Genomic DNA, 12,071 nt, shown 5'->3' on the forward strand with positions numbered 1-12,071 from the left:
CAACACCAAATGACAGGGGGGGAGAAGATACTTTAACGACGAAAACCTTTTAAAAGCTGTGTTAACCCAATTTTCGGGATATTCACAGGGAAAGTGTCCTTTTTTTCCGGGGATTTGGTTTTTGAAATGACTCAATAAGGAATTGAACTGTTTTCTTGTCAACTTATTTATGTTCTTCTTCTGTTTTGATTGTTGCAGCGATTGGATGACTGCCATAACGAATACTGTAAGTATAAGCGATGATTTTCCATACATGTTTACGTTTACTTTTAGCTTTTTAATCCCAAGGATCAACCAGCGCCATCATAAAGTAAACAGATAAGGCGTTGTACTATAATCCGATCTTCTGACTACATAAAGATACTTGTGTAGATGATTACCTTGTGTATTTTTTGGCCCTCTAATAACAAGCTCGTTGTAGTTCGTTCCAATTTTTTCACACTTAGATATCGAGCTATTAATAGCGGTGTGTTGACAGAATCACACGACAAAAACCTTCCCATTATGTATTTATTTTCTGAATGTAGGTAAACCTAACACAAAATGCACATCGAATCAGAGACAACGGTGAATCACCTTCAAATGAAAAGAATTTTACTCAGTTTTCCAAGCAGATTTTGCTCAATTTTCTAAGCATACTTTCCTCAATTTTGGAACGAGATTTTCCTCAAATTTCAAAACAGTTTTCCAAGCAGTTTTTCCTCAATTTTTAAAGCAGATTTTTCCAATGGATGTACGAGTACATAATATTTACCTACAACCCACACAACACAATGATAACCTAGGGTAGGGATAGAATAATATTGTACTGCAACCTTCCTATTCCTATGTAAATAAAATACTATTAACTTTGTACGTGATAGCTTCATCTGAACAATATTTATACAGAAAAAGCAGGTTCAAAGATTGGGGTGGGTTTTTTCCGTGAATGCACGTGGAGATATGAGAGAGAGAGACTGATAGACAGGAAGGAAAAGAGAAAAGAATACAGAGGAAGACAGAGCGGAGAGAAGTAGGTAAGAATGGAAAAAAATCCCCGAAAAACCATTTTTTTTTTTTTTTTTTTTTTGTTTTTTGGCTTTTTGGTTCTCTGGACAAAATTTGCACCACCATTTTCGTTTTCCTTGTAAAAAAAAACTTTAATTTGATATATAGGTCGACCAGATTTGGATAAGTCCTTCTATGGGGACAGACAGACTGACAGACAGACGACACCGAAGCGAATACAATAGCCCGTCCCTTATAACTTTTATTATTACTATTGTAATTTAATAAAGGAAGGACGGGCTAAAAAGGGGGGGAGAAAAGAAGAAATGGAAGAAAGACAAGGTAAAGAAAAGGACATGTAGAGAGAACAGGGAGGAGAAGAAGAAGTAAGGAAATACGAATGCCAAAAAGAAAGAGAGAAAGAGAGAGAGAGAGGAAGCAAACAAGAAATAGGGAATAAATAGAGAAAGGGTAAGAAGGTAAAGGAAATCCAGAGGGAAAACGAGGAGTAGGAGAAGGGAAATACGAAAAGGAGAGAGAGAGAGAGAGATGACATATTGAAAAGGAGGTCAATATGAGAGGTTCAAACATAGCACCTCTCTCTCTCTCTCTCTCTCTCTCGCTCCCTCTTAGAATAAAACCCAATGATGTATTTGTATTAGTGCAAGAGCATTGTAGCGTATGCATAATATAGAAATAGGGAATAAATAGAGAAAGGGTAAGAAGGTAAAGGAAATCCAGAGGGAAAACGAGGGAAATACGAAAAGGAGAGAGAGAGAGAGAGAAGACATAATGAAAAGGAGGTCAATATGAGAGGTTCAAACTAACATAGCACCTCTCTCTCTCTCGCTCCCTCTTAGAATAAAACCCAATGATGTATTAGTGCAAGAGCATTGTAGCGTATGCATAATATCTGTGAAGTAATTCTTCAATGTTGTTATCAATCTATTGTTATCATATAACAATACATGGTGATAAAGGCGGGTATGGAATGGTGAAGTGGTATGGATTCTATTTAGATATTTGAAACACCAGGGTAGAGTGTATTAGATGTACAAAGAAGTGCAAGAGAATAGGATGCCTTGTTTATCCTGCTCGAATGACACTAAAAAGTCCCTTTACCCGAGCAGTCTAAACAAGGGAGATTTTTTGTTCATTGCACATTGCATACACAAAATATTACCAGGCATTCATACAAAATGTTTTGAGTACCTAGGTAGTGTAGTGGGTAGTGGCACCAATTCCTGAAGGACCACTGAAGTTAAGGGAAGTGCGCATGGTTGGTATCTGGACGAGTGACCGTGTGGGATATAAGTAGGTACATAATCAATGCTATAGGTATAGTCAAAGGTACATTATGATGATACCTATTGCAGTAGATACAGTAATTATGAAAATCATATGAATGTCTCTCTGAAGGTTGATATGGGAATAAAGTATTGAATTCAAAGAAGGATAATATAGGGTTGTAGGACTACTTAATGCATTAAATCTATAATAATAATAATAAACTGAATACTAAACAAATTAGGTAGGTACATAGGTATTTCTTTAACCAAGATCGAATAAACTACGGGCTAAAAAATTCCCGGAGGGACGGACCAGCTTGTTTAGTAATATGTTTCACTATTTATCTAAAAATAGTATTCGTACTATTCGTGATCGAGATTTTCTTGTACAGCGAGAAACAAAATTCCCAAAACACCCTCCCTACTGCCCATATCACCTAGTATCCACATTTAATACTCCAATAAATCAAACTAATTAGAGCACTGTCAAAACAAAATGAAAACTCAAATCGATACATGAAATCCCTCAAAAGGCAACAGCATTGTATTTCATTTGTGATTGGTACTGGGGATTTTCATCCTTTCATCTCTCTTCTCGCTCTCTCTCTCACTCTCTCTCTCCCTCCCTCTCTCTCTCTCCAAAAGCGTATAGGTAATTAGTCAATTAAACAACTCCCGTGGTATGTGTGGTAGAAGTATGTGTCAAAACGCTCAAAACTTCTGAAAGTAAGATCATTTACCATTTGACAGCGCGCGCGGCTGGATGTTCCCCACCTATTTGACACAGAAATGAAGTTGTATATTTTCATTTAAAAGGGGGAAAAACTTAAAACACATTACTGACATTACCTTAAATTCAAATATTAACATACAACCTTAAATTCAAATGTTATAAAGACATTGTAAAACGGAAAGGGAGGAATATTACTGCAGATTAGCTATTAGGTACTAAGGTACTTTGAATATGATGATTTAGGAATAATCGCTCCCCTGAGGCTGTCAAATTAGGGGGTACAAGCCAACTTTGCAAACTCAACACAAGTTCCAACTTTCAAGACACACTGTTATAGAGAAAGCGCCGTATAGAATATTTTAGGTAGGTACCTAATCCCTAAATAAATACCCCATACAAAGGTTAAAGGAATATAGGGCACAGGGTCGGACTTATGCATGCCCACCACAGACCAGCTGACAGCCCGCGATCTCACAGACGGTCTGTCCAAGAGTGGCGAGCATTATACTCTAAAGAGCATCTTCGCTGTTCTAATTTTCTAAATAAATGATTTAACTAAAAAGTACATATTTATATTTTGGACTGGGGGAGAAAAGGGAACTTGGGCTGGTCGGTTACGGTCGGCCACCGATTTTATGTTGTTCAATGTCCCATGATGAATTAATATTGTCCTTTGAACTGATTCAAATTTTAGGGAGAGGAGATAGTCCCACGGACTCACAGTGAATGAATTAGAACGCTATCGCTAGTGCAAGATTGTTCGTAGGTAAATTCGTCCCTGTTTGGAGTCTGGGAGGAGGGCACCTATACCCTCTGATGTTGTGAGAAAAACATACTAATCCCCCATGTAATTGCTTTTTGTTTTCTCCCAAAGTGGAAATTATATTCCACACACGTTCCGAGCGAAGAAAATTATCTCGTGTAGTGAATGAAGAGCAGCGAGGGAGAATATATCGAGGATATTGCTTTTCGAACTTCGATTCTTGTGCAAATACCCTCGATGGATTTCCAATGAAATTTCTTGACTTCGACTAGTCGACTCTGAATCGCCACCAATAAAATAAGAATTGCAATGCTGATTGCCAACATTTGAAATACATAGGATAGACTTTAGGCACTCAAGAAAGAAGGAGAGAAGGGATCTAGTTATAGGTACCTACTTATAGAGACCACTGAATGGACGCTGCAGGGGATGACAGCACACTAGGCACCTATCTATCTAAAGGTGTGTCCGAAGATAGTCGACCCCGTCGATCGACGTCGACTGAAACCGTACACTGCTTCGACAGCATAAATTCACCTCTTCACCTCGTCGATCGACAAGGTCGACTATGTGTGGACACAGCAGCCCTTATCAAACCCAAAGTCCGTCCCCATTCAGGTTTAAAGTATTAATTGTTGATAATAATTTTTAGGTAGGTAAGAAGAACACCAACTTATACTCTTAACATTCTCATTTGGAGAGTATGTGTGAAGAATACCCATATATAAGTCACTGGTGTTCTACTTTTCAAGATGAATCTTCACAAAGTCACGTCAGAATCTATCGGTATTTTTATAGGTAAGGTCCAACATTTAGTGAAACCTCATCCTGTTTTGTTTGGTTCTGTTTCAGCTGCCACCCCCACCTCTCCCTCCGGATGACAAAGCGCAAAGTCTTGCTAAAGATGCGCAACTGCCTCCCGTACAATCTGAAGGTGAGTGTTGACTTTTTTCTTCTTTAAGAGGTTTGACAGAGGGAACTTGCTTAGGGTGAGCGAAACCACAGAGCCTTTTTTTTTCAACTTAAGCAAAGTCTTTTCTATTGAATTGTTACTTATATATTTATTAATCTTTAACCCATCAAATATACGAGGCCTTGTGTAGACTGCTGGGGTAAAAGGACTTTTCAGTTCTATTCGGGCAGGATAAACAAGGTATATTCTAATAATAATAGACTCTTGAGTGGAAGGCAACCACTAGGCGAGGTTAACGCCATAGGCGTTTTCTACCACCTAACCCTTAGGGCTCCATATTGAAACACCAGGGCAGAGTGTATTAGATGTACAAAGCAGTGCAAGAGAATGGGATGCCTTGTTTATCCGGCTAGAATGACACTAAAAGTTCACTTTACCCGAGCAGTCTAAACAAGCGAGATTTTTTGTTCATTGCACATTGCATACACAAAATATTACCAGGCATTCATACAAAATGTTTTGAGTACCTAGGTAGTGTAGTGGGTAATGGCACCAATTCCTGAAGGACCACTGAAGTTAAGGGAAGTGCGCCTGGTTGGTATCTGGACGGGTGACCGTGTGGGATATAAGTAGGTACATAGTCAATACTATAGGTATAGTCAAAGGTACATTATGAAGATATTGCAATAGATACAGTAATTATGAAAATAATATGAATGTCTCTCTGAAGGTTGATATGGGAATAAAGTATTGAATTCAAAGAAGGATAATATAGGGTTGTAGGACTACTTAATGCATGACGAATGAAGCTCAAATGTAGTTTAGTAGATACTGTAGATAGGTCCCTAAAAGATATAAAGGTTATACTACTTACAGTAACACAGTATTTAATATTTATACCTATTATACAAGAAAGCTGGATGGAAATGAAGAAGAAGGCACCCACTTGTTTGACAGATTCCGTAATTTAGAGCCTCAGGTATGGGTTAATTTGACTTGGAACATGAGAAAGAGAGAGAGAGAGAGAGAGAGAGAGAGAGAGAGAGAGAAGACATAGAAAAGTACATACCCATATATACCTACCTTGGTAGCGATTTTATTAAAATATTATTATCTCCATTGGAGTAAACGCCAAATGAACACATTTTGACGGAGCAAAGGCGCAAAAGGGTTATTCTTTTCGGAAAAGATACCTACTTTAATATTTTTACGACTCCCCGAAGAATTTTGAGGAATTCAATTTTTTCTTCCTTTTACACTTACACAAACGTCTCCTTTTCTCGTATCTTTCCACAAAGTACCCCATATAAATAAATATTAGGTATTTTATGTTATTTTGAACGACATATTATTTTGAAAAGAGGACTCAAGACGGTAATTTAAAGGAATAAAAATATTGGTATCCATACACCGTAGCCGTACGCAGGCTCCATTATTATGTGGTCAAATTCTCAAATAAATGAGGATAAAATTCCATACCTCGGCTGGGATCGAACCCACGCCCTCCTGATTACCAGGCGAGCGTGTTGACCACTACGCCACCGAGGCAGGTACAATACGTATTCTATTGTATACTCGGTAGATCTAGGTCTAGGGTCTACGTCAAATACCGACAAACCTTCCTAATCCTGTCTGTCAGCGTTAAAGAGCCTAAAGAGGAGGGTAAAGTACTCAAAATAATTAGGCCGGCATGAATTTGTTTTTGTATTTTATTTTTTGGAGGTTTGAAATTTTGAAAAACAAGAGAGCACGAGGGCGTGTGATTAATGGAAATAAAATTTGCACAATAAAACGGAAACGGATTAAGGAACGCGTGATTAATGAGCGAAAAATCTGTTCAACATTTTTATTATTTCGTTTTTATTATGGAACGGAAAGTTTCAAGTCGGTGTACTCGGTGTTTTCTATACAAATTTCAAGCTCTGCTACTTTTTAAGCTCTACTAATAACCACAGATAAAGATAGCAAGTTGTGACTAAAGAACTATGTAACAAGTACCTTTATGTACCTCCTTCGATTCTAAAAATGTATACAACTATACAGGGTGTCCCCTGAAAGACTGTACAACGCATGAGGGTTTATGCAGGATCAAAAGCGTTGTACAGTAGTTCGTGGGACACCCTGTATGTAGAATAGAAAAGTGGGTGATCGGCGGGGTACACTAGTCTAGTCCTGGACAGGTACCACTCAGCTTCGTGAGGACATTAACGATTGAGGACCTAGTACTTAGGAATTTAGTTGAGGAATCGACTGATGAACAAACTCAGTTACAAAGGCCAAGGGTGGTCGTTTATTGGTCCCTTGTGTGCCGCGTCCATTTTTGTTTAGGACTATTGACACTATTGCACTGCCAAAGGCGAAAAGAATTTTTTTTTTTTGCATCACATGGTGGAAAAAAATCAGCCAAAGAGCTATAAGGGATCGACTGATGCGACTAGCAAAGTCGTATTAAAATGAAATTTTAATAACTCTTTCGAATCTTTTGTCCTGAAAACTTGTGTTCATACAAGAAACTAAGAAACTTTATCTTGAATGTCATATGAGATATGAGCATGTAACTTATGAAGTATATTCTTTGAGACTTGACTACAAAAATAGACGACGCATGTTGTTTGTGTGTTTTTTCAAAGTTTGAAAAGTTAGATAATTATTTTCCATTTTGTTTACAAAGAAACTCGTTTGCCGAGCTAAAGGCAGAACTTTGAGCATATAGGGCTTAACCTGATGAGGAGCCCGTGAGATAGAGAGAGAGAGAGAGAGAGAGAGAGAGAGAGAGAGAGAGAGAGAGAGAGAGAGAGGGGGGAGAGAGAGAGAGAGAGAGAGAGAGAGAGAGAGAGAGAGAGAAGGTGTAGTGTAGATAAACATAAAGGGAATTGGCCTGAAACCTGATACCCCCTTGATAAGCGCTAACAAATCTTTACCCGACCTAGAAAATGCTTTGAATCTGTAGTGCCTATACCAACCTGTTATAGGCCTATAGAAAATTACGCCATTTCCGCGCCACTTATGTAGTGCCTGCCTATTAGCTATAGAAAAATACGCTCCACTTATAAGAGTAACAAATTGTGTATTTACAAAAGAAACGCTATAGGTTAATTAACCAATGTTAAGCATTCGCTGTTGAGTAAATACATCAAAATCCCTTAGTTTAGCGTTTAGCTCTTTGTTTCGGTTTCCTATTGGAAAGGCAAACTCTCTAATTAGCATAATCATCGAGCTGTGAATCCTGGTATACCTTTCATTTCTCATGGTACAGTTGTAGGCATATAATCCAATGTAATAGGCATTGACATTGACTTATACAATGTAAAAAGGCCTTTATTAATAGGTTTGATAGAGGACACTGTAGTAATGGATGTTTTATCCTCCCAAAACCGAAGAGAGAGGAATTAGGGGGTAGGAGAAAGCCAGCCGTTCCAATGACGAACTTCATCTGTTTAAGATAAAGCTCGCCCCGAGTGAGAATCGAACCCGCGACCTAGCGTTTACAAGGGGGACATTCCACCTTCCAGGCTAACTAGGCTGGCTAAGTCGATCTAAAATGTAATGCTAAGTCGATCTAAAAAGTAGTGTTAAGTCGATCTAAAAAGTAGGGCCACAAAGTGAGTCATTAGCTTTTTTTAATTTTTATCTACTGTTAATATGTTACTCCTAGGGTTACCCTAAGCAAAAACCGAGACAAGGTCGAGTGTTGCCATATGGCAACGCTAGGCGCTAATGGGTACTCCATTTAAGTTTTAATCTCGGTTTAAGAAACCTTTGAACTCACACGTGTTGAAAAATACATATAGATACATAAATCTTATATGTACCTATACTTAATTTTCCAAGTTTCAGAACTTCATGGGAGCACCCTATTTGACTGAAACCTGAAATGTATATCAAAAAGTTTGACTCCATTTCTCCTACACGTGCTGGAATGCGGTCAGCTCTAAATTTCTGACTTGACATGTTTGTTATAAAGTTATAACTTGTTTGTTATAAAGTTATAACTTATAATGTACTTAAATGTGCATAATTATGTATGTTATACCTACTTTATTTATTCTGCCATCACCATTCGGCTGCAGCTGAAGCCGCTACATCAACAACTTAATTCATACTTACTTACTTCCTACATACTTACTTACCCACTTGCTTAAGTTACCGATATACTTAAGTACTTCTACTTTACGTTCTCAGGCCCTCGCTCTTAAAAATAATGGTGTTCTTATGAGCTTCAAAGGAGTGAATTAACATAACTAGGTGCCTACCTATATATGTATAGAGAATTAAAATTGTAGCAAATCAAGTATACCATTAGGCGGGTGAATGTCAATATGTATAGTCTCAGACATGTTGGAATGCTATCCCTTTCGCTTACAATAGATAGATCTAGGTCATGTACAATAGATCTACGTACTACCCCCCTTCAGGATTTGAATGAAGATACGAAATCTTGGATCATACACTTCGACAATATTTACCGTTCTTTGGAGTCATGAAATGGTCTATGGATGGATTTCACCAATATCTTTTTTCAGTCCTTAGAAGGTCTGTCAAGCTAACAGCCTGTTAAGTTCTATTTAATTTGTATAGTCTTAACAGGGCTATTAGGGGCTAGAAAGTAGGTGAAACTGCACATCAGAGATACATTGCTCATGGCAATTTTTTTCCTGTCTTTTTTTTTCAAGAGGTTTTGACAGAGGGAACTGTAACTGCTAAGGTCTTATCGTCCCGAAATCGAAGAGGGAAGAAAGACAGGATAGGAGAAAGCCAGCCGTTCCGATAACGAACCTTATCTGTTTAGGAAAAAATCCGCCCCGGGCGGGAACTGAACCCGCGACCTAGCGCTTACAAGGCAGACGCGCTACCCTCCAAGCTAACTATATAGGCTGTCAGAGATGCCATTGCTCATGGGAACATTTCCCCTGTCTTGTTTCAGGTGACAAAAATCCAGAAGCTACGAGGACAGCATCGTATACCAATCACAACGACAACACGAATGCAACGTCGCAATCGTCACAATCTTCAACCCCTGTTGAGTCAAACAACCTGACGAACAGTAGTCTGGGGGACTTTGGTAACGCTATCATGATGGGTGCCACTATAACGAACTGGGGACATGGGTATGGGTGGGGGGTGGGATGGGGATGGAACGAGTACTATAGTGGGCACCACGATGTGAATAACTACGACATGTGTACAGGGACTGACTTTAGTTACGACGATGGAGATTATGGAATGGACTTTGGAGGAGACTTCAGCTTTTAGTTCCCAACATTTGGTCTCACGGTTCGTCTTTTGTTCACAGTGTGTTTCTTTCATACGAGAATCGTATTCACTGCCTGTAAAACCAAGTTTTAAAATCTTCAATCCTAACTGTGTTTCAGCTTTTAGTTCCCAACATTTGGTCTCACGGTTTGTCTTTTGTTCACAGTGTGTTTCTTTCATACGAGAATCGTATTCACTGCCTGTAAAACCAAGTTTTAAAATCTTCAATCCTAACTGTGATACCTGGTATACCTTTCATTTCTCATGGTACAGTTGTAGGCATATAATCCAATGTAATAGGCATTGACATTGACTTATACAATGTAAAAAGGCCTTTATTAATAGGTTTGATAGAGGACACTGTAGTAATGGATGTTTTATCCTCCCAAAACCGAAGAGAGAGGAATTAGGGGGTAGGAGAAAGCCAGCCGTTCCAATGACGAACTTCATCTGTTTAAGATAAAGCTCGCCCCCAGTGAGAATCGAACCCGCGACTTAGCGTTTACAAGGGGGATATTCCACCTTTCAGGCTAACTAGGCTGGCTAAGTCGATCTAAAATGTAATGCTAAGTCGATCTAAAAAGTAGTGTTAAGTCGATCTAAAAAGTAGGGCCACAAAGTGAGTCATTAGCTTTTTTTAATTTTTATCTACTGTTAATATGTTACTCCTAGGGTTACCCTAAGCAAAAACCGAGACAAGGTCGAGTGTTGCCATATGGCAACGCTAGGCGCTAATGGGTACTCCATTTAAGTTTTAATCTCGGTTTAAGAAACCTTTGAACTCACACGTGTTGAAAAATACATATAGATACATAAATCTTATATGTACCTATACTTAATTTTCCAAGTTTCAGAACTTCATGGGAGCACCCTATTTGACTGAAACCTGAAATGTATATCAAAAAGTTTGACTCCATTTCTCCTACACGTGCTGGAATGCGGTCAGCTCTAAATTTCTGACTTGACATGTTTGTTATAAAGTTATAACTTGTTTGTTATAAAGTTATAACTTATAATGTACTTAAATGTGCATAATTATGTATGTTATACCTACTTTATTTATTCTGCCATCACCATTCGGCTGCAGCTGAAGCCGCTACATCAACAACTTAATTCATACTTACTTACTTCCTACATACTTACTTACCCACTTGCTTAAGTTACCGATATACTTAAGTACTTCTACTTTACGTTCTCAGGCCCTCGCTCTTAAAAATAATGGTGTTCTTATGAGCTTCAAAGGAGTGAATTAACATAACTAGGTGCCTACCTATATATGTATAGAGAATTAAAATTGTAGCAAATCAAGTATACCATTAGGCGGGTGAATGTCAATATGTATAGTCTCAGACATGTTGGAATGCTATCCTAACTGTGTCCTATAATCTTTTCTTGTAAAAGTCAATTTTTGGATGTGATAGCCTAACTGAATTATTTTATGGTTTCCCCCATTTTGGCTTCCTATTAAGTTTGCGATTCAAATGTTCAACTTTGTCAAGTTACACAAGTCACTTTAAAGTTTTAAACAGAAGGGAAACAGATTCAAGAGTGGAAGGGGTTTAGAAACCATGTCAAAATCAATTCAAACAAGAAGTACCTAAAGTGTTCAACATAACGATTCCAACCTTAAAACACCCTATAAGTCTGTAGAATTTGTTTTGTAAACATAGTGAGAATATAATTAAATTTACAGGATATGAGATTTTTTTCCAATTTTCTTCCCAGGAAAAGCTCTAGTCTCTATCTATGTAGGTACGTCTAAGAACAAAGTTCCGAGTTAACAAATCCACAACTAAATTATTATGTATATTAAAATTAATTATATTCCTTCCTCCCCAGTCCCAAGGTGCACTCCCTGGGAGTAATAAACATAATAATTGAAAAGTAGCGTCTTAATTTGATAAGAAAGAAAATCAAGTTGGAAAAAGGTATATTTATAGCATGCATGGCAGGAGAGTAAAAATAACAAATAAAGAGTACAGTAAAATACTTGGGTGTATGCAAAGAGTTTTAAATGACATAGAAAATCCAAGACAATGTCTGCTTTCAAACCCCCTCCCTTCATTTGGATTTTACAAACGATCTCTTTTGGGTGTTTAAACTATCCCTTTATATCCATCCCAACTGAATACA

At 38.0% G+C, this 12,071-nt stretch overlaps 1 protein-coding gene across 1 annotated transcript; it reads left to right on the top strand.

Moving 5' to 3' along the window:
• Window positions 1-204: 204 nt before the first annotated feature.
• Window positions 205-10,046, top strand: LOC103509766. The gene is made up of 3 exons (XM_008474393.2): window positions 205-226; window positions 4,625-4,706; window positions 9,610-10,046. The coding sequence occupies exons 1-3, from the start codon at window positions 206-208 to the stop codon at window positions 9,936-9,938; spliced, it is 432 nt and encodes a 143-aa protein (XP_008472615.1). The 5' UTR covers window position 205; the 3' UTR covers window positions 9,939-10,046.
• Window positions 10,047-12,071: the final 2,025 nt, after the last annotated feature.

Source organism: Diaphorina citri, unplaced genomic scaffold, assembly GCF_000475195.1.
Source record: "Diaphorina citri unplaced genomic scaffold, Diaci psyllid genome assembly version 1.1 scaffold528, whole genome shotgun sequence".
NCBI lineage: Eukaryota > Metazoa > Arthropoda > Insecta > Hemiptera > Psyllidae > Diaphorina > Diaphorina citri.